Here is a 23,759-nt window from a genome sequence, read left to right on the forward strand (position 1 = left end):
TGGTCAGATTAACCAAAAGAAATAAACATAAAGTTGTCATACCATTTAAAAAATAGTAGCTTAAAGTCAGAAGATAGTTTTCCTCATACCACCTATACCTTGTGTTTCAAAAACACAAGTGGTGAACACTGGCACTCCCCAAATCTACATTATGAACTGCATTCTGTATTAGGGGACCATGTCAGTTTTGATATCATAAGAAACATAATTATAGCAGTCATTAATGTATGGACTCTTGGTCACCATGAACAATTCAATACTTCTACTTTTCAACAAGTTGCCTCCAAAAGTTCATTTGTCAGTTGCATGGAACTTGAAATACATACATGATCTCTAAAAGTAAAGCTACATCTGGTAGGTGGGTTTCTTGGCCTGACTATAAATCACTTTCATGTATCAAGCAGCTAAAACTTGTAGCATTAGCTGTACTAGCTTGAGTTCAGGAAGCTGGGAACACTGCAAGTTGGAAGTGAGGAGAAAGGAATGTTGAAATGAGCAGTTTGCTTTGGTTATTTTACCACTATCAGCACTCAACTCTCATCTACCAAGGTGAGCTTGCTCTAAAAACTGAATTTCCTCAGGAACCTATGCACTTTTCCAATACACTCCTTAGGCCAAAGTTACAGACCTTCCTTTCACTTAAATCACAAAGAGCCGCTAATCTACCCTAGGCGTCAGTGTGAGTCTCTGGACTTCCTTTTAATACAAATGGATGTGTAAATGACTGATGGTGCTTTAACCATCCCAGAATTTGCCTTTTTAATGAAAGGTGTTTATCATCCATTTGAACTGAAGATCCATTTGGGGGAGGTGGAACAGAGGTCAGCATACTGCCTAAACAGTTGGTCTCTAAGTGGTTCCGGCTTCCCAGGGCTGCTTCCTGTGTCACTTCTGAACCCATCTGCTAAAAGCTCTAGGAGTTTTCCCCAGGAAGAGGAGGAAAGAAGGGCACTGCAGGTGTGGGCCCAGGAGAGTGGTTCATACTTTGAAGCCTGATTGTCCTCTTAGCCCCTACAACAGGAGTGTGGGAGTTGTGGGGGAAGAGTCGGAAAACAAGCAAACCCTCAGGCTTGATTCGGTGGTCCAGAGTGGGGCTCAAGGAAGCCTGTTTTTTTTTTTTGTTTGGTTTTCTTTCTTTATTTGAGACAGAGTCTTGCTCTGTTGCCCAGGCTGGAGTGCAGTGGCTGATCTCAGTTCACTGCAACCTCCGCCTCCTGGGTTCAAGCCATTCTCCTGCCTCAGCCTCCTAAGTAGGAGTAGTTGGGATTACAGGCGCCTGCCACCACGCCCGGCTAATTTTTGTACTGTTAGTAGAGACGGGGTTTTGTCCTGTTGATCAGGCTGGTCTCGAACTCCTGACCTCAGGTGATTCCCGCCTCCCCTTGGCCTCCCAAAATGCTGGGATTACAGGAATGAGCCACCACGCCCCGCCTAAGAGCCTGCATTTTTAACAAAAGGAACACGTGATTCTGACCCCATACCGAAAAAGACATTTGAAAGACAAGTAATTTGTTTTAAAAATACGGATAATCATAATTTAGCTACATCACTTCCTGTGGGATGTTTTCATTTTAGAGACTCCTTTAGAATTTCAAGTTGTGTAAGCAGGGAACTTAAGAAGTTGAATATTATCTGCTTGAATTCCACTAAACTACTAAGTAAAAGCAAACCAAAGAGGACAGCCTCCTTAATTGATTCTTTGAATCAAGGTCCTTTAAATTCTCACCATAGTTTAGGTTTCACTCCTTTCTAATAGATCTTAAAAAAAAATGCCAGAAGTTTTCAAATGTAAATCTAAATTAGGGAAAAAAACTCCCACATTTGGAGGTAAATTGTGAGTTTCCAATAAAGAGGTCAACTGTGTATTACCAATTTAACAATTGAGTCTCAGTTAAGGCCCAAATTTCTTAGTCTTCAAACACTAAGTTGTCACAAAACATAAAAATATAAGAATATATACATATGTAAACATAAGAAAATATGAAAATATAAGAATTGACAACTCAGGAAACCCTTAGATTTTTATATTTTATTATTATTTTTGAGACAGAGTCTCGCTCTGTCACCTAGGCTGGAGTGCAGTGGCGTGATCTTGGCTCACTTCAGCCTTTGCCTCCTGGGTTCAAGCAATTCTCCTGCCTCAGCCTCTTGAGTAGCTGGGATTACAGGTATGCGCCACCAGGCCTAATTTTTTGTATTTTTAGTAGAGATGGGTTTTGCGATGTTGGCCAGGTTGGTCTCAAACTCCTGACCTCAAGTGATCCACCTGCCTCGGCCTCCCAAAGTGTTGGGATTACAGGCATGAGTCACCATGCCCAGCAAGATTTGGCTTCCTAAAGTAAAATAGATCTCTTAATTTTCTTGTGTATAGACACCTCGAAAAAAATCCCAACCCCTACAGAACATCAAGGCACTCACATAAACATATTAATTTAAAATGATCCAATTAATATTGTGGCAGACTTTAATTTTAGAATTTCTCTAATTTTTTTTTTTTTTTTTTTGAGATGGAGTCTTGCTCTGTCACCCAGGCTGGAGTGCAGTGTTGCGATTTCGGCTCACTGCAAGCTCCGCCTCTCAGGTTCACGCCATTCTCCTGCCTTGGCCTCCCAAGTAGCTGGGACTACAGGCACCCACCACCACAGCTGGCTAATTTGTTTAGTAGAGACGGGGTTTCACCGTGTTAGCCAGGATGGCCTCAATCTCCTGACCTCGTGATCCACCCACCTCGGCCTCCCAAAGTGCTGGGATTACAGATGTGAGCCACTGTGCTCAGCCTAATTATTATTTTTTTTTTTTTGAGACGGAGTCTTGCTCTATTGCCCAGGCTGGAGTGCAGTGGCGCGATCTTTGGTCACTGCAAACTCTGCTGCCTCCCGGGTTCACGCCATTCTCCTGCCTCAGCCTCCCGAGAAGCTGGGACTGCAGGCGCCCGCCACCACACTCGACTAATTTTTTTGTATTTTTAGTAGAGACGGGGTTTCACCGTGTTCGCCAGGATGGCCTCGATCCCCTGACCTCGTGATCCGCCCGCCTCGGCCTCCCAAAGTGCTGGGATTACAGGTGTGAGCCACCACACCCGGCAGAATTTCCCTAACTACTTAAAACCTTTGATATTAATGCATTTGCATTCACATTTTTATGATACTTTTTGTTTTTTGAGATGAGATTCGCTCTTGTTGCCCAGGCTGGAGTGCAATGGCGTGATTTCCGCTCACAACAACCTCTGCCTCCCGGGTTCAAGCGATTCTCCTGCCTCAGCCTCCCAAGGAGCTGGGAGTACAGGCATGCACCACCACACCCAGCTAATTTTGTATTTTTTAATAGAGGCAGGGTTTCTCCATGTTGGTCAGGCTGGTCTCGAACTCCGACCTCAGGTGAGCGGCCGGCCTCAGCCTCCCAAAGTGCTGGGATTACAGGCCTGAGCCACCGTGCCTGGCCATAATTACACTTTTATGCACAAAAAGTGTAATTTTAAGAATCCTTATCCTCAAGAGTTGAGGCCCTCTTTTTCAAACCCATGTTTAAGGAAGAGCAAATATGTTACTCACTGGAGTTTTCTTTTCACCGACTGTTTAAAGCGTTCATCAGGCAAAAGCTCCACTTGCTGTGAATGGCAAAGGGCACCGTTCTTAAAGGTCACCCTGGGCATAAGAATCACTCTGTAATACCTTTGTGATCGCTTTCTGCACTTGCCAAACCCAACCAAACCTTTCAACTGGTCCACGAAAATCTACTCAACATTCTCTAATTCTTCTATTCCTATGTCAAGTGTTTCATGGAAAATTATATGCAAAGTCTTTTCCAGTCTTTCCTTTTTCCTCTGGTGGGTGGGAGGAGTTGAGGGGGTAGATATGAAACCGACAGGAACTCCATTCTGCCAAAAGGAAGAGATAAATCATTTGAATTCCCCCTACTCAGGTATTTTACATCTGCAGATAACGCAAACTGAGATACTTATAATAGGCAACAAGACTGCCAGTCTAGACAATTTGAACAAAAGTAACTATGGTTCAATAGCTTATTTCTTCCTAATTTCAAACGTTAAACAATACAGAGAAAGATGCTTTAAAATGTTTTTAAAATGTTATGTGAACACCACTTGAAATTCATGTAACAGCTGCCTTATTTTCACCCCCCATAAATCAAGTTTATTTCTATTCTGTGACTACAAGTTACTTCCAATATAATGGTTAAAGTCACTAATTTTAGCCTTTTAGTTATATTCACACATGCAAACATGCTTTCCCAGGTACTACCCCTCACTTCCTCTACTCACCTCTGATGTGGCATTTTTCAACCTTCAAAGAGGTCAGGGATTTTTGAGCCAGAGGAAAAAAGTATCCCAGTATTGTGTGTAGTTGGCCAATTAGTCCAAGGTTAGACAGCATGTTAAATACTGAGCTTAGCCAGGTGCGGTGGCTCATGCCTGTAATCCCAGCACTTTGGGAGGCCGGGGCGGACAGATCATCTGAGGTTGGGAGTTCGAGACCAGCCTGACCAACATGGAGAAACCCTGTCTCTACTAAAAATACAAAATTAGCCAGGCTGGTGGCACATGCCTGTAATCTCAGTTACTTGGGAGGCTGAGGCAGGAGAATCACTTGAACCTGGGAGGTGGAGGCTGTGGTGAGCCGAGATTGTGCCATTGTGGTAAGCCGAGATCGCACCACTGTACTCTAGCCAGGCAACAAGAGTGAAACTCCGTCTCCAAAAAAAAAAAAAAAAAAAAATTAAGTTTAGATCAATCCTCGAGTTTCTGCTTCACTTTAGTTGGCTACCCTCTTTGATGGTTCTAAATACAGTTAATAAACTCACTCAATTGTATAATGGTCAAAGTTTGTGGGTGGAAGAAAAAAATGAAGGGCATTGAGAGACATTCATTCCATCAAGGGCACTATGCAGTGCCTGGTATTTTCTTCCTCCATTACATATAGAGATAGCTGTCATCACATTCTTCTTCTGCAACTCAGAAGAAACTTGATGAAACACCAGAGACAACCTTGCGATGTCTGGAAGGACTCTGGCCCTGAAGCGGGCAATGAGGTTTGCACATACAAGTCCGTGAAGAAGGAAAGGCAAAAATACTCTCTAATCTCCAGCCCTCATCCTCAAGGATAGTATAAAACAAGAAAAGGGCCGGGCGCGGTGGCTCATGCCTGTAATCCCAGCACTTTGGGAGGCCGAGGCGGGCGGATCACAAGGTCAGGAGATCGAGACCACGGTGAAACCCCGTCTCTACTAAAAATACAAAAAATTAGCCGGGCGCGGTTGTGGGCGTCTGTAGTCCCAGCTACTCGGGAGGCTGAGGCAGGAGAATGGCGTGAACCTGGGAGGCGGAGCTTGCAGTGAGCCGAGATCGCGCCACTGCACTCCAGCCTGGGCAACAGAGCCAGACTCCATCTCAAAAAAAAAAAAAAAAAAACAAGAAAAGGTCAGTTAAATGTATTTTCATCCTTCTTTTATTTTGTTAAATATGCCTAAAAGTCTGCAGGTGAGTTAATATGTCCTTGAAAGGGGGCATGTGACACCTCGGTCTTTTTAGCATTTCTAATTCTGTGAAAGCCACCTTAAATCTTTTGGGAGACAAAACGGTCTGTTGGAAGAAAACAGCCTCTGATGTAGCTATAAATCACTCTTCTATTTTCTTATTTATAAAATCATAACAGAAATAAGAAGTTGTTTTGTCAATAATAGAACACAGACATGAACTTGACCTAACAACGAGCATAAAGCTGTCAATTCATCTTGCATTAACAAAAATAAAAATACGAATAAAAGAAAATGAAACAAGAGAAAAATTAGAAAGAAATGACAAAATTCAAACTGACTTTGAAAAAATCTGATTTTATTTTCTGAATCAAAAAGAAGTATTTCATGTTAAATTTAGACTGTTTAGCTTTCCACTGATCTCTCAAGATACTTTCCAGATATTAACAGTACTCAGAACTGTGTAAAAGTTAACAACCAATACCATGTTTTAAAGAAAAAAGTTTAAATGTAAGATTGATGTCTTGGGAACATTACTAAATGTATTTCTAAGAAATCCTTCTCAAAGGTCAAAGTATTGACAATTCTGATTTAAAAATTTAAAATTTTTAATTATTGGAGATTTAAGTAACAATAGTTTCAAGAGCCAAGAATCAGATTGCTTTTTAAAACAGATTTTTTTTTTTCCTGAGGGATTCACACTTGCCAACAACTCCAGTTAAATATAATAGTCCACCCAAATCCCAAATGTAAATGTATTATGTCACCTTGGAATAGTAACATTATAAAATGGGATTTCTAAATTATAATACATACACATAATATACCATTTTAACTGACATGTTTACCAGCAGAATTCTGAAATCAAAAACAAATTCTACATTCAAGGGACAAATGATAAATGCTCTTTCATTATTTTAAGAGTCCATTCCATTTTTTGTTGTTTTCTACTCCCAGATTTTAAAATGGACCAAGGGACCCAAGGCCAAGTCAATCCTATTTTCCTGAACCCAACTGCCAGTAGGTACTGGCCCTACATACGCGTCCTTTAACAAGTCCCATTCTCAAAAGGCTGGGGGTATTTATATAAGAACTTATTCCAAAGTGGCTCTAAGATCCATGTTCCCAAGATCTGGTACGGGCTATTCATGTGTTCTGAGGCATGTCCAGCATGCAAGCAAACTTATCTGTTCAAATTGAGGTAAAACAGACAAAAAACACTTAATATTAACAGAAGCTACATAATTAAAACTAACCTTTTGCTGCTTATTTAAGCTAATTATGTATTCTTACAAAACAGAGACCCTCAAGTCAATAATTTCTTTTGATTTTAGTCACCTCCAAATTAAGCCTCTTCTTTCAAAGACATTATTAGTTAAAAAGTTTTTAAATGAAGAAAAATATTTTTTTCCAGAACTTGTATTTTGTCATTAGTGTGATGCAATTTCTTTTTATTTTTCAAACTTAGAAAGAACTCATGTATGGGTACTATTTGATTTTTTTTTCAGATACCAAGGAATACTGACAGGATTCATAAATAGGATTTTCTGACACTGGCAGGAAAGTCTGCTAACGTTTACAAAATACCAAAGACTCTTCTTTCAAGCTTCAAAGATGGCTGAGAATTAACAGTTATGATTAGTTTTTCAGTGCAAATAAAAAATTTAAATCTTGATTTTTTTTTGGCCAACATTTTAAACAGTCAAATTTTACTGTACTTCCAGGTTTCAAATCAAAACAAACAAACAAAACAACTAATGAAAATTACCCAATTGGCAACAAGTCCCGTATTTCAATGTTATTTTTAAACCACCAATTATAACCTACTGCCAGTAATTATTTGTAAGTACCTGCTTGTTTTATTAAGCACTGGTCAGTTACATAAAAGAATAATTTGCAAGAATGATACTTGGCAATGGGTTACTTTAATGCTTCTGGAATAAACAGAAGCATTAACAAAACACCAGATCTTAAGCACTTTTAAATCTGTAATTTGAATTACCAAAAGGATTTTTAAATGTTACTTTTCCATTGAAGGACTGTAGGGAGTCTAGTCCCAGCTAACATGGTTGATTTTTAAAAATAAATAAATCCCTAAGCCACATAGTAATGGAATACTACACTTGCTTTTTATATCATATGGAAACAGCTCCAGACAGAGCACAAGTAGAAGAAAACCTGCCAAATTAAAGTACTGTAAATAAAGTTCCTCTATGTACTCCAGTGAGAAAACCTCAAAAATAAAAATCAGAAGACCACCCACTGTTACCCCTCCCCCCAACAAAACCCACCCAAAACACTTTAGTTCTGAACCTAACATTTCCCTAAGATGTTCACAGGAGAAGCTTTAAGGTACTTAAAGCTGCAGCAGTACAGCTGAAAGCGCCACATTACAGAGGAAATGCCCTAAAGGGTTCAGCAGCTGCCCACCCATCCCCAACCACCCCCCATCCCAGTAATATGTAAAAGCTCCTGAAGTTTTTTTCTTATGCTAATAAAGGCATACCACCTAGTGTGCTAAAGACTACGACTAGCAGCATTAGAGCAGTAAAGTGAAAACAGGAAGCCTACAGGAATGATCTAAATGCCTACTTAGAAGAAACAAAGCAGCAGACAGGATCCTGAGCCCTCTAGTCTATGTAGGGAAGCAGCTGAATTAAACTCAGATTTACCCACATTAACAAAAATTTAACAAAGCTTCCCCAAGACACCAGAATAAAACTTGACCTTTCCAGTCAAAGGGCAGAGAGAGGCCTCTTCCACGTCCTGGAGTTGAATGAGTTCAAAGATTGGCAATAAAGGAAAAAAGAAAGCATTAGGGGTGTGATGGGAACAAGCTTTGGAGTTTATCGAACAGTCACACCAAGTTTCTCCAGCACACGGACACCCTTTTCTTGGTACTCTTGTCGGGTCATCCAAAAGTTGTCTTTGTCTTTCATGATATCCGCTAGAACTGCACCACCCAGGAATACCATGTGCTTTCTGCGGGGTGGGTCTTCAATGCGGATCTTAAATTTCTAAAGGAGAAAGAAAGGATAATAAAATGGTACATGTGCACAGTGCTTTCTGCTTTATGAAAATGACTTTTAAATATATGCTCTCGCTCAACCTTGCAACAGTCCTGTGATATAAGTAGAACGGTAGGATTTGGTACCTGAGGTACAGGAACACTTTTTAGTAGTAATTTGCCCAAAGCTCATGTTTAGGAGACCACACATCCATCCCAGCATGCCTGGAACAGTCCTGATTTACACGTGGTGTCCCATCATTATTAACACCATCGCTTTTCATTCTTGAGTGTCCTAATTTGATCAGTAAATTACATGACTTAACACCCTACTGAGGGACCAAACATGAGAGACATAATTAGCACAAATTTCCCATCCCCTGGCAGATGACCACTTGGGAAAGTCACTTTGCTATCAAACAAAGTCTGGATAAGAGGACTTGCATGACTTCTTAAAGGTCTAATACTGTTATGATTCTAGTCCAGTGCAACTGAGTAAAACTGAAGTTCTTTTCTTTTAAGCAAAGCTTACTTTCTATTGTCTCAAAATCAAATGAAATGTTCTTAAACAAGGCCAAATATGGTCAAAACAAATCATGGGGATGTTATGAGAAAATGAACACAGTAACCAAAATTAAAGACAACTGGGAAAAGTTTTATACTCTGTAGCTACTATTAAGTGTCTAGGAAGGACACACTCTCCTTATCTTTATGGTTGGTCAACACTGAAAGAGACCTTAAAATGACATAGCAAGTTTTTCATTTACAGTGTCACAATCCTGCAAAAAACACCCAATGTAACTATGTCATTCCAAATCATTTGTATATTTATGTCACATAAATGAACTGTAAGGGTTCTGAGAACTGTAAGGGTTTCCAAGATAAAGAAAAACATGAGTTTATTTACCAATTCTGAGACTATTTTAATTGTTCCTTTAGCTTTCTTGCTCTTAGGTAGGGGTCAGCAAATTTTTTTGGAAAGGGCCAGATACTTGAGGCTTTGCAGGTGTGACAAGTACCCAACCCCACATGTAGCTAGAAGGTGCCCACAGACAGTAAATGACAACAGGTAACATTATGTAAACAAATGGGCTTGGCTGTGTTCCAATAAAAGTTAAAACAAAACAAAACAAAACAAAACAGTTTTGGCATAAGGGCTATAAATGCCCACCTCTGCTCTAAGGGAAACTTAGCTAGCTCCTGAAGACGCTGCTTCTGTAAATATCTCAACTGCTTACTGTTTCTCTCTCACACACTACCTTAACCCTGGAGGTTTGGTAATATGAGTTCTTGCTCTTCATTGCTTCATCTTGCTCATCCCTAAAACTCCATAGCTCCAATGAAACTCATTCTATCAGATTACTCCATTTACCACTCCCTCCTTGCTGAACTCATGCACCTGCTCTCAAGCAGCTGAACAAGATAAGAAAGATACAAAACATCTTGCTTCAATGTATCACTAACCTCAACTGAGCTTGCTGCTGCATGGTAATCCTATTACATTTCTCTATTCTCTTCCATTCTCCAAAACAACCATTGCAACCTCCTCCTCTAGTCTAAAACTCTACCATCCCTTCCCTCCTCTCAGTGCCTCCTAACTGGTCTATGCCCACCTTTGTTCCCTCTTCCCCCAAGAGTCTATTCAACACACCAGACTTAATGAGCCCTTAAAAATATACATCAGATCCTATCATTTCTCTGCTTAAACCGCCCCGGCACCCAAGACTTTCCATTTCACCAGGAGTCAAGCCAAACCCTTTACCATGGCTGAACAAGACCTGCCCTCCTGCTACCCTTCTGACCTCATATCCCACGTGTCCTCCTCCCTTGCTCTCTCTGCTCCAGCCACACTGGCACATTCCCACCAACCTGGGGCTTTTGCATTGTTCCTGCCTATAAGATTCTTCCCCCAGATAGCTGCATGGCTCACTCCTCTCACGCTCAACTTAGGTCTCTGATCAAAAGTCACTTCACCCAGAAGGCCTTAGGCCTTTCCTGATCACAGTTTATGAAGGAGCACACAACCTCTCCAACCACTAACAGTTTCCAGCTCTTCACCTTACTTTTCTTCATATCACTTATTACCACTAATACATTATTTAGACTAAAAGTAGGGATTCTGTTTTCATTGTTTTGTTTGTCCCCAGCACCTAGACCTATGTCTGGCACCCAGGAGTTCAAGAAATGTTTGCTGAATAAATGATCACCTGAGATCAATTATAAATTATATGTAAAACTCAATAAAATCAGAAAAATGAGTGAAGTACCTAGACAGCACGGCTCCTTTCGAGTCTGTTAATCTGTTTAATGTATGTGAGCCCATACTCAATTTAATTTCAACAATTTGAGTCATATATGAAAGATGTAACATACAGTACTCTATAATACATAATCTCATTATCTAAAATAGTTGATCAAAGTCAGTGAGACAAAGCTCAGAGATTAACTCAAGATTAGATAACTCTTGGTTGAGTATACAGCACATACTGTATATTTCACATAGTCCAGAGTTTGGTGGAAAAAACACACAAACCCATGCCAAAGAAACATCAACTATTACTAGTTAAAAAATTTCTTTCTACTGTACATACCAACAACTACCAATTAAAGTCTGTTTCAAGAGCTATGACAGTTACCGGGATGCAAAAAAATATGAGACATGATGTTTTACAATCTGACGGAGGAGAGAAGACAACATATGTAACAAACAAAGTCAGAAATATGAGACAGCCCAAGAGAAGTGCTAAAGGCTGATTGCATATCCAAAATAAGTTTAAAAAAAAACAAAAAAAAACAAAAAAAACCTCAAGTGGGGCATTTATTCCCCCATAGTACAGCAGGTTCTTCTTTTGCACATAGAGGCGCCTCGGAGTCTGTGCTGGTTGTTACAGATGAACCAGAACTTTTGGCCCTGACCTCACTGCCTCCATCCATTGACTATAGAGGTGACCAGAGCTTATCTTGAACTATTTCCCTCTTCCTGTCATTTCCAGACTGCACTTGACTGCAGTAGGAATTTGTTTTGGAAGACATCTTGCCCCCTCTGGTGGTTGTCAAGATTCACAAACTACTGTACAGTCTTTTAAAAGAATGTTAATAATAGTTGATTTACTAATACTTACAGAAAGTTTTTCCACATCACCCTTCAAAACTCGTTCTAAGTAAAGCTGTTTAAGTTCTCGTTCCAACCGTGATGGCAGGCCAGGATACATAGTAGACCCTCCAGAAAGCACAATGTGTTTGTAGAATTCAGATCTAGAAAGACACAATGGTTATTCATTTGGAGTTTTAGGTTAGGAAAATGGTATCTCACGGTTACTGTTACTTATGTCAGCCTCATGGGGTTGCTGGGAGAATTAAATAAAATTCCACATGTAAATCACAGGGCTGAATATTTGCTGTTATTACTACTGTGAAGTAATGACCCCTCTTTACACATAAAACCTTTTTATAATTTTGATGAAAATACTTCTAAAAGTATATAATACATTTTTTTTGTGTGAATGTAACTGAGACTTCTAATAATGACCAAGATTTATATTACAAACTTCTAGTACTTGGACTATGTTGTCACATGCTTCCCTAAAGCCATTGAAATGTGGTGATTTACTATAATTAGCCCTATTCTACTTTAATCCAGAATTCCTGCTTTTTAATTTTTTATTTATCTTTTGTAGTTTTCTCTTTTTTGTTCCTTTGCTTAGAGGCTGTCTGCTGTTATTTTTGGCTAGACTGATGTGTATGCTTCTTATAGCAGCACCCTCTTTTTTCCTTAAATATGCTGTTGTCTATGATATCAGATAATCCAACCTAAAAAGACTGCATATGTAGTAAAAGTAACAGAATCTGAGTGAGGGTCTGAGGAATAATACAAAGTTTGGGAGCTGATTTGCACCCATTTTGGCCTTATTCAAACTGGCTTCCAGGTTGTCAATGGCTAAAGCTACTGCAACTCCAACAAAGCATTGTTTTTGTATTTAATTGCCAAAGCAAGCCTGGTGAATGTCGCATAAACTAAGCAGTTGAAATACAGATTCACGTGATAAGTACACATAAGCATTTACATGTACATTTTCAACATGCAGAACACACGAAACAAAATTTGAGTTATTCCACTTTGCAATGCCAACTCTGTGGAGAAGGTACTGAATCTGACTCCACGCTTTGGGAACGTCGAAGCCCTAATCAGCAACAACAGGCATGTACTTTTTTTTTTTTTTTTAAATATACAGAGTCTCACTTTGTCGCCTGGGTTGGAGAGCAGTGGCGTAATCTCGGCTCACTCCTCCGCCTCCTGGGTTCAAGCGATTCTCCTGCCTCAGCCTCCTGAGTAGCTGGGATTACAGATGCCTGCCACTACACCGAGCTAATTTCTTGTATTTTTAGTAGAGACGGGTTTCACCATGTTGGCCAGGATGGTCTCGAACTCCTGACCTCGTGATTCGCCCGCCTCAGCCTCCCAAAGTGCTAGGATTACAGGCGTGAGCCACCACGCCTGGCCAGCATATACTTTTAAATACAATTCTGCTGTGAATGAACATCAAATCAAAGGACAAAATAATCTAATCCCTATCATGAGAATTTACCACGATTATGAAGGCTAGATTCGATTTCTGATCATCTTGCACAAGGTTTATAGCTTGTTATAAGTCAACTGCTATTTTTATTAATTTCTATTACTATCCTGGCTCCAAAGCCATCCCATCAAAATTAATTAGGTGGCTTCAGGGTCACACAAACAAATAAATGCTTGCTGTACAAAATGCTTCTGGGTGAATTCCTCTATAACCTGAGTGTAGAGAAGGGATTTCTAACGATGACTCAAGCTCTAGCTGTAATAAAATATGACTATAAATCTTCTTATATGACTAAATAAAAACAAACTTTTGCATGGCTAAAACACTAAGAGCAACAGACAAACGGCAAACAGAGGAAATATCTGTAAAAGACATCAGAAAGCTAAAAGAAAACTTTTCAAAACTGGAAAAAAAAAAAACAAAAAACCCAAAACTCCAAAATCTACAGACAAAAAAGCCATGAACGATTTGCCAAAAAAAAAAAAAAAAAAATCAAAAATGTCCCTTAAGGCTGGGTGCAGTGGCTTACGCCTGTAATCCCAGCACTTTGGGAGGCCGAGGTGGACGGATCACGAGGTCAAGAGATCAGAGACCATCCTGGCCAACATGGTGAAACCCCATCTCTACTAAAAATACAAAAATTAGCTGGGCGTGGTGGCACGCACCTGTAGTCCCAGCTACTTGGGAGGTTGAGGCAGGAGAATCGCTTTAACCCAGGAGATGGAGGTTGCAGTGAGCTGAGATTGCACCACTGCACTCCAGCCTGGCGACAGAGCAAGACTCTATTAAAAAAAAAAAAGTCCCTTAAATATACCAAAATATGTTATATATATATATATAATTTTCATAGTAACTTTTTTTTTGTGGAGGTGGGGAGAGACAGGGTCTCACTCTGTCACCCAGGCTGCAGTGCAGTGGCACAATCGTGGCTCACTGCAGCATCTACCTCTCAGGCTCAAGCGATCCTCCCACTTCAGCCTTCTGAGTAGCTAGGACTACAGGAGTACACCACCACCACATCTGGCTAATCTTTTTGAAAAAAATTTATGTAAAGACAGGATGTCCATATGTTGCCCAGGCTGGTCTTAAACTCCTGGGCTTAAGCACACCTCCTGCTCAGCCTCCCAAAGTGCTGCAATTACAGCCAGAAGCCACCACACCTGGCTTGACTTCACTCTTTTTTTTTTTTTTTTTTTGAGACGGAGTCTCGCTCTGTCCCCCAGGCTGGAGTGCAGTGGCTGGATCTCAGCTCACTGCAAGCTCCACCTCCCGGGTTCACGCCATTCTCCTGCCTCAGCCTCCCGAGTAGCTGGGACTACAGGCGCCCGCCACCGCTCCCGGCTAATTTTTGTATTTTTTTAGTAGAGACGGGGTTTCACGTGTTAGCCAGGATGGTCTCGATCTCCTGACCTCGTGATCCACCCACCTCGGCCTCCCAAAGTGCTGGGATTACAGGCTTGAGCCACCGCGCCCGGCCGACTTCACTCTTAATGAGAGAAATAAAAAGTAAAATTACACTGAAATAATGTCTCACTCATCAGACTGGTGGAAAGGATAAATGATACAACTGCCAGAGAGGGAAATTTGGCAATATCTAACAAAAATACATGCATTTACATCAAACTAAGAAGTTTCTCTCAGCACTTTGGTAGGCTGAGGGGGGGTGGATCACTTGAGGCCAGGAGTTCGAGACCAGCCTGGTCAATATGGCAAAACCCCATCTCTACTAAAAAATCCAAAAACAAACAAACAAACAAACAAACAAACAAAAAACCTGGGCATGGTGGTGCATGCCTGTAATCCCAGCTACTTGGGAGGCTGAGGCACGAGAATCACTTGAAAACAGGAGGCAGAGGTTGCAGTGAGCCAAGATTGCACCACTACACTCCAGCCTGGGTGAGAGAGTAACATTCCATCTCAAAAAAACACAAAAAACAAACCAATAACAACAACAAAAGAAGTTTCTGCACAGCAAAGGAATTAATCAACAAAGTGAAGATACAACCTATAGAATGTGAGAATATACTTGCAAACCAGACATCTGATAAGGAGTTAATATCCCAAATATATAAGAAACTCAAATCTCAAATGACTCAATAGCAAAAAAACAAATAACCCAATTAATGGGCAAATGACCTAAATAAACATTTCTCAAAACACATACAAATGGAAAAAATGCTAAGCATCCCTAATCATCAGGGAAATAAATGCAAATTAAACCACAACGAGATATCACTTGACACCTGTTAGAATGGCTATTATCAAAAAAGAGAAAAGGTAACAAATACTGGCAAGGATGTGGAGGAAAGGAAACCCTTGTACACTGCTGGTGGGAGTGTGAATTAGTACAGCTATTACGGAAAACAGTATGGAGGTTCCTCAAAAAGTTAAAAATAGAACTACCATATGATACAGCAATTCCACTACTGGGTATATCTCCAAAGGATCTGAAATCAGTATGACTATGTAAGAGAGTATCTTTATCCTTAGGAAACACCAACTGGTAAAGAATTGATGCATTTTATCTACTCTCAAACGGTTCAGAAAAAAAAACTGAAAAAACAAACACGCAGAACATTATAATTAGTAAAATGGTAAATATAGATAAAGGATATAGATTAGGTTTTCTATATTTTTCTTGCAACTTTTCCATAAGTCTGAAATTATTTCAAGTAAGTTTATAAACAACTTAGTCATTCTATTTAATTCCACCTATTTCTGATAAATAACTTTAAAATTTTTTTTATTATTTTTCTGATAAATAACTTTGAAATCACCATTTCTAATATACCTGGTATCAATGTCAGCCGCCTGAATTGTGTTAAAAAGCAATTCAGCAACACCAACTCCTTCAACATTGATCAAGTGAGGCTGAAATAAAGCTTCTGGTGCTTCAAATCTCTCTCCCCCAACTTTGATGATACGTCCATCTGGGAGCTAGAAACCAAGAATAATCAGGTACTAATCAGAAAAGATTAAAATTTCCCAGTGTTCTCCAGAACACTAGTACTTACAAATACATCTGTTCTGTAACCAAAATCATTACCAACCATAACTTTTCCTAAAAAATATTTTGGGGAAAAAAAGGTAAATTAAATAGATTCAGGTAACTGTTCTTATCATCACATTCTGTTTTGCTTTTAAAAGTGGTATGCCATGCCCCCAAATATCAGGAATTTCTTGGAGAAATCACTGATGCATGAGTGCATGACATTTGCAGCAAAGCAGAAACAGCCATCACTAACCAACCACTGTATTTTGATTACTGCTGCTATGTGTTACTGCAGTTTTATAATTTTAACATATTTGTGATTTTATGGATATTTCTGCTATGTAGAATAGACATGTTAAACATTGATTGACTGACTGAGATGGAGTTTCGCTCTTGTCACCCAGGCTGGAGCGCAATGGCGCAATCTCGGCTCACTCCAACCTCTGTCTCCTAGGTTCAAGCAATTCTCCTGCCTCAGCCTCCTGAGTTGCTGGGATTACAGGCATGCGCCACCACGCCAGCATATTTTTATATTTTTAGTAAAGACGGGGTTTCATCATGTTGACCAGGTATTGAACTCCTGGCCTCAGGTGATCTGCCCGCCTTGGCCTCCCAAAGTGTTGGGATTACAGGCATGAACCACTGCACCCAGCTACATCAAACATTTTAAATAATTTTATGTCACCAAATAATTACTCTGTGAAACTATTATTTTGCCATCAAAATACTTTATAACATGTGTGCCACTTCTATCAAATCATTTAATCCAAAAAATGTTTTATGATCAAAGAAGTTTACAGAACACTGATCTAGACTATTTTTATTAGGCAATTCTGTTGTACCCTACTAGGTCCTAATAAATTTTAAATAACTGATAAATATAATTTCAATTTAAGCAAATAAGATTTAAACAAATCAGGTGTCATATTATTATTATTATTATTATTTTTTTTTTTTTTTGAGATGGAGTCTCGCTCTGTCGCCCAGGCTGGAGTGCAGTGGCGCGATCTCGGCTCACTGCAAGCTCCGCCTCCCGGGTTCATGCCATTCTCCTGCCTCAGCCTCCCGAGTAGCTGGGACTACAGGCGCCCACAACTGCGCCCGGCTAATTTTTTGTATTTTTAGTAGAGACGGGGTTTCACCGTGGTCTCGATCTCCTGACCTTGTGATCCGCCCGCCTCGGCCTCCCAAAGTGCTGGGATTACAGGCGTGAGCCACCGCGCCCGGCCACAGGTGTCATATTATGACTTTGTACAAAAAAACCTTGTCAGTCACACATCATGTTCATATTTAATTAAATGAGAAATGTTAAGTAGAAACTTCCTCTCATAACACCTCACAATTCACTGGATTGTCCTAAGTAATAAGCATGCCCATGTATGCTGGCATTTGACACATTTCTATACAAGATACCAGAATTAATTTTACATTAACAAGTCTAACAGTACATTTATAATATAATTACTTTTTTTTTTTTTTGAGACAGAGTCTCGCTCTGTCACCCAGACTGGAGTGCAGTGGCTTGATCTTGGCTCAGTGCAACCTCTGCCTACCGGGTTCAAATGATTCTTATACCTCAGCCACCCAAGTAGCTGAGATTACAGGCATGTGCCACCATGCCTGGCTAATTTTTGTATTTTTAGTAGAGACAGTTTCTGCATGTTGGCCAGGGTGATCTCGAGCTCCTGGCCTCAAGTGATCTGCCCAGTTTGGCCTTCCAAAAGTGCTAGGATTACAGGCATGAGCCACCATGCCTGGCCCTACTATATATATATATATATATTTTTTTTTTTTTTTGAGATAGGGTCTTGCTCTGTTGTCCAGGCTAGAGGGCAGTGGTGTGATCATGGCTCACTGCAGCCTCAATCTCCCAGATTCAAGTGATCTTCCCACCTCAGCCTCCCAAGTAGCTGGCACTACAGGTGCACACTACTATGTCTGGCTCATTTTGTTTATTTTTGTAGAGATGGGGTCTTGCTTTGTTACTTAGGCTGTTTTTGAACTCCTGGGCTCGAATGATCCTCCCATCTCGGCCTCCCAAAGTACTGGGATTACAAGGATGAGCCACCACGCCTGGCCAATTACAACGATTGTTTAGATCCAAAACTGACTGATTCTGGTCCCAGCTACCTAGGAGGCTAAGGTGGGAGGATCACCTAACTCTGGGAGATTGAGACTGAAGTGAGCCGAGATCATGCCACTGCACTGTAGCCTGGGCAACAGAGTGAGGAGACCCTGTCTCAAAAGAGAAAGAAAAAAAAGGTTACCAAAACTTACAACCTTAAAAAAGCCACCTCCGTCAGGTGGGTTCACATGAAATCATCCAAAATATTTGGAAAAACTTCGCACAGCAGATCTTACTAGCAAAACCTCCTTCCTTAAGCACTCGAAGCCTGATAGTGTGGCTTCTTTCCATGCTCTGGCTGCTGGCCAACATGGGGTCAAGTTTTCTAACCACCTTAATGAACTGTTAAACGTAGGCATCCCATTTCTTTGCACCAAATCTTACCCTGTTCTGTATTTGTCCACTCATGCCCCTCTTTACTTACTCACCAGCTTATTACTTTATACTTGTGTATATGTGTGTGTATATATCAAATATATATATATATGTAAATATATATATGGGTTTTTGCTTTGTTTTTTTGAGACAGGGTCTCGCTCCTTCACCCAGGCAGGAGTGCAGTGGTGCAATCCTAGCTCTGCCTCAAAACTTCAGCCTTGAACTCCTGAGCTCAAGCAATCTTCCCACCTCAGCCTCTCAACTAGCTAGGACTACATGCATGTGCCACTATGCCTGGCAAATTTTTGTATTTTTTGTAGAGACAGGGTCTTCTTGTTATATTGCCCAGGCTGGTCATGAACTCCTGGCCTCAAGTGATCCTCCTATCTCAGCCTTCCAAAATGCTGGGATTACAGGTGTGAGCCACTACACCCAGCCTATTTGTATATATCTTTGTAGTCTACCTCAAATGCTTTGAGAAAAGAGAGAAGAAATAAAACACGTTTTACATTTCTAGTTTGCTTATCTTTTGCCCTGTGCCAGCCACTTTCTTCCAAACTAATCAGGTAGATGGAAAATTAGACAACTAGAGAAACTATCAAGAAGACTTCAGGAAGGAATCTCCAGAGCAAATCTGGAGATGATTAAGTTACAAAATGGGTTTACTCCTAGAAGAAAACCTAGACAATACCATTCAGGACACAGGCATGGGTGAAGACTTCATGACTAAAACACCAAAAGCAATTGCAACAAAAGCCAAAATAGACAAATGGGATCTAATTAAACTAAAGAGCTTCTTGCACAGCAAAAGAAACTATCAACAGAGTGAACAGGCAACCTACAGAATGGGAAAATTTTTTGCAATCTATCCATCTGACAAAGGGTTAATATCCAGAATCTACAAGGAACTTAAACAAATTTACAAGAAAAAGACAAACAGCCCCATCAAAAAGTGGGCAAAGGATATGAACAGATACTTTTCAAAAGAAGACATTTATGTGGCCAATAAACATATGAAAAAAACCTAGTCATCACCGGTCATTAGAGAAATACAAATCAAAACCACAAAATCTCATGCCAGTTAGAATGGTGATCCTTAAAAAGTCAGGGAACAACAGATGCCAGAGAGGATGTAGAGAAATAGGAACGCTTTTACACTGTTGGTGGGAGTGTAAATTAGTTCAACCATTGTGGAAGACAGTGTGGTGATTCCTCAAGAATCTAGAACTAGAAATACCATTTGACCCAGTGATCCCATTACTGGTTATATACCCAAAGGATTATAAATCATGCTACTATAAAGACACATGCATACATATGTTTATTGCAGCACCATTCACAACAGTAAAGACTTGGTACCAACCCAAATGCCCATCAATGTTGCAGTGGATAAAGAAAACGTGGCACATATACACCATGGAATACCATGCAGCCATAAAAAAAGAATGAGTTCATGTCCTTTACAGGGACATGGGTGGAGCTGGAAACCATCATTCTCAGCAAATTAACACAGGAACAGAAAACCAAACACCAAATGTTCTCACTCATAAGTGGGAGTTGAACAATGAGACCATATGGGCACTGGAAGGGGAACATCACACATGGGGCCTGTCGTGGGTTGGGGGGCAAGGGGAGGGATAGCATTAGGAGAAATATCTAATGCAGATGACGGGTTGATGGGTGCAGCAAACCACCATAGCACATGTATACCTATGTAACAAACTTGCATTTTCTGCACATGTATCTCAGAACTTAAAGTGTAATAAAAAATAAATTTTAAAAAAATTTAAAATGGGTTTACTGAATATTTGGGTCACTATCTTAACAACTCATTTTTTTTTCCAACATGGAGTCTTGCTCTGTCACCCAGGTTGGAGTGCAGTGGCATGATCTCAGCTCACTGCAGCCTCCGCCTCCTGGGCTGAAGCAATTCTCCTGCCTCAGCCTGCTGAGTAGCTGAGATTACAGGTGCCCACTACCTTGCTCAGCTAATTTTTTGCATTTTTAGTAGATGGGGTTTACGCCATGTTGGCCAGGCTGGTCTCCAACTCCTGACCTCAGGTGATCCACCCTCCTCGGCCTCCCAAAGTGCTGGGATTTACAGGCATGAGCCACTGCACCCAGCCAACAACAAATTTTTTATAATTATTTTTAAAATGACTATTTTGCACATATTTGTGAATATGTAGAGCTAGTATGCATCATATGGTTTTAAAATACTTGCCTTTATTGCCTATTACTATTTCATTTTAGTAATAACTAGTCAACTCCTCTGGTATTATAAACTATAACTAGGTCCTAAATCTCATTAGTTACAATTTCAAGTTAACATTTAACACCTCATTAAAAAATATTAAGTCAGGAAAGGCTGCCACCTACTGAATTAGTAAAGCAATGCTCCAGAATGACCATTTCCAAAGTACGTTTCTTAGACCACTAATCCCATGAAATTCTGAAAAGTCCTAGAGTGTAAGTCTGAGAAACACGCATACTATATTAATTGTGTATATATTAGCATACCAAAGGCTCTTGAGTTCTACAGTGATTTCCCAAACTTTTTTGACAATGTAATTCTTTTTAATTTTTGTGAAATGCTTATTAACATCTCAGGGAAATAAAGTTCTGTGGAACATATGTTGAGAAATGCTATGCCAAATACTAGAATCTCAAAATAACATCTCGCATCTAATTATATCCTAGTGTAGAGAGTAATTTATGATTCTTGCTTAAATTTGCATTATATGGTGCCCTAAAATAATTTTTTTTTTTTTTTTTTAGACGGAGTCTTGCGCTGTCACCCAGGCTGGAGTGCAGTGGCCGGATCTCAGCTCACTGCAAGCTCCGCCTCCCGGGTTCACGCCATTCTCCTGCCTCCGCCTCCCGAGTAGCTGGGACTACAGGCGTCCGCCACCTCGGCCGGCTAGTTTTTTGTATTTTTTAGTAGAGACGGGGTTTCACTGTGTTAACCAGGATGGTCTCGATCTCCTGACCTCGTGATCCGCCCGTCTCGGCCTCCCAAAGTGCTGGGATTACAGGCTTGAGCCACCGCGCCCGGCCCGCCCTAAAATAATTAAATAGCATCTTAATGTAGAAAGAGACATTAAAAGTCACACATATACATATTGCAACAACCCAAGACAAAAATACTGACTCTTAAGAAAACCTCAAGCTGACACCAATAACCATGGCTGCCCACTTTAAAACATATATATATATATAAAATACACTGGAAACACTTACTGTATAAGATTCAACTAGTACTGTGGTTTCCAAGGCCAGTTTCTGCTCTTGCTCAATATTATATCCCACGTAACACAGTTTTTCTTTAATCATGCGAACCGTTTCAAAATCAGCAGAGTGGTTGAAGGCATATCCTCGCAACAGAAGCAGCTGGTACAAAACAATAGCAATAAGTTCATAATAGATCTGAATGAATTCTACTCTGCAAAAGCTATTACTGCTCATTAAATATGTCACATCAATAACAGAATGGGCAGTGGATTCTCAGCTCCTACTGAGTATTTCAGAAGTAGGAGTTTACCCCCCATAAAAGGATTTAGAGAGGGTAAAATAATTAACAATTCATAAATAAGTCAGTAAAATGACTAGAAAAGTCAGTTTTTGAAAAGCTCTACATGAGTACTAATGTTTTGATAAACAAAGTATATTAATAAATATTATTTTAGTGCTGGACTCCTGTAGCCTGCAGTTTGCTCATACAATTAATGTCATATTTATGAAATGCCCCCAAGTCTTTAAAAGTTTTATCTTTAGCTTCTAGTACTGCGTCTGGCACATATTAGAACGGCAATAGCATTTGTTTAACAAATGATAAGGGAATTATTGGGATACTCAAAGGTATAATCTCTATTGTTATGTTTCTTAAATGCTAGAAAATATTAGTTTTTTTAAAAAAAACCCACTGAGAGAAAAAACATTACTAGACTTTAGAAATAAAAAAAAATATCCTCTAATATTTGAGTCTGTGTTCTAAAGACAACCCCAGAAATTCTGTTGGTTACCCTTTGAATTTTGGCCTAAAATGAGAGTATTATAATTCTCATTAATTTAATCTCCCCTCATGAGGAGGATTACTTTAAATGACACTGAAGGAACCCAATGTCAAGGTAAAGACAGTGCAACCCAATTTAATGCAGAGACAGGGTTTCTTAACAGTAGCACCACTGACAGACTATACATTGTTTGTGGTGCAGCCAGCCCTATTCATTATAGAATGTTCAAGCAGCATTCCTGCCCAGCTCAGACAACCAAAAATGCATCCAGAAATTGCTAATATCCCCCAGGGGACAGCACTGTCCCCTGGTGAGAACCACTGTCCTGGAGAGGATAGACTAATTACAGAATTCTGGTATAAACAATTTTCTAAATTTTAATATTCAAAATGATATATGTTAGCAAGTAGACGCCTTATGTACCTTCTCCAGCAATGTTTTAAAGAAAATTATAACTAGTTATAGTCACAAGTAAACTAAAATAGTAAATGTTAAAAACTGGATATATTCCATGAAAACTACTAAACATTAAAGTCTGGTGTATTTGGGCTGTTTTTCTCAAATATCATTAATTTGCTATCACTGTATTTTGTGGGAAAGGACAAGTGTAGGCAACCCAACCAAGAATATGGCTTAAAACATACCTCCTCAAAGAAAGGTTTTATGGCAGAAAAGGCTGCCTGAGCTGACCAAGAAAGTTTCAAGATAGAGGTCTCTTCCATCCTTGAAATATCTGTCTACTCATTCCTCAGGAATAACAAATATAATTAGGTAATGATATAACGTACTCTCATTAGTATATAGAGATCATGTTTGTACATCTTTTTTTCTTGTTTTTATGTATCTTTTTCTCTTCATGTGTATAAAACTTATATGGATTTTTATATAAATAAGGGAGGTAACTGGGTAATTTCTCTAGTGGTACAGATTTACTGGAATCCTAAAATGATAACATTCAATTCTGTGTTAAGATGGTAAACAAATTACAAAATTTAATTTCCATGATATTTTCCTTTCACTTACCTTGATAAGATATCTAGTTATATCCCTCCCAGCAATATCCAGTCTCCTGGTAAGATGAGGGAGAGAAAAGCCTTCATATACTGGGCAAATGTGAGTCACACCATCTCCAGAGTCTACCACTACACCAGTCAATAAACCTGCATAAAAGCCGGGG

At 39.8% G+C, this 23,759-nt stretch overlaps 1 protein-coding gene across 1 annotated transcript in view; it reads right to left on the minus strand.

Annotated features, from left to right (window-relative positions):
- Nucleotides 1-5,827: 5,827 nt before the first annotated feature.
- Nucleotides 5,828-23,759, minus strand: part of ACTR2 (actin related protein 2) — a 38,204-nt gene continuing 20,272 nt past the window's right edge. The window contains exons 5-9 of the mRNA XM_005575730.4: nucleotides 23,606-23,742; nucleotides 21,810-21,959; nucleotides 15,866-16,011; nucleotides 11,620-11,752; nucleotides 5,828-8,507 (exon numbers count right to left, since the gene is read on the minus strand). Of these exons, the coding sequence (XP_005575787.1) occupies nucleotides 8,337-8,507; nucleotides 11,620-11,752; nucleotides 15,866-16,011; nucleotides 21,810-21,959; nucleotides 23,606-23,742 (737 nt within the window). The 3' untranslated portion in view covers nucleotides 5,828-8,336. The remainder of the gene's footprint in view (nucleotides 8,508-11,619; nucleotides 11,753-15,865; nucleotides 16,012-21,809; nucleotides 21,960-23,605; nucleotides 23,743-23,759) is intronic.

The sequence above is a fragment of the Macaca fascicularis genome, chromosome 13 (genome assembly GCF_037993035.2).
Source record: "Macaca fascicularis isolate 582-1 chromosome 13, T2T-MFA8v1.1".
In the NCBI taxonomy this organism is placed as follows: domain Eukaryota; kingdom Metazoa; phylum Chordata; class Mammalia; order Primates; family Cercopithecidae; genus Macaca; species Macaca fascicularis.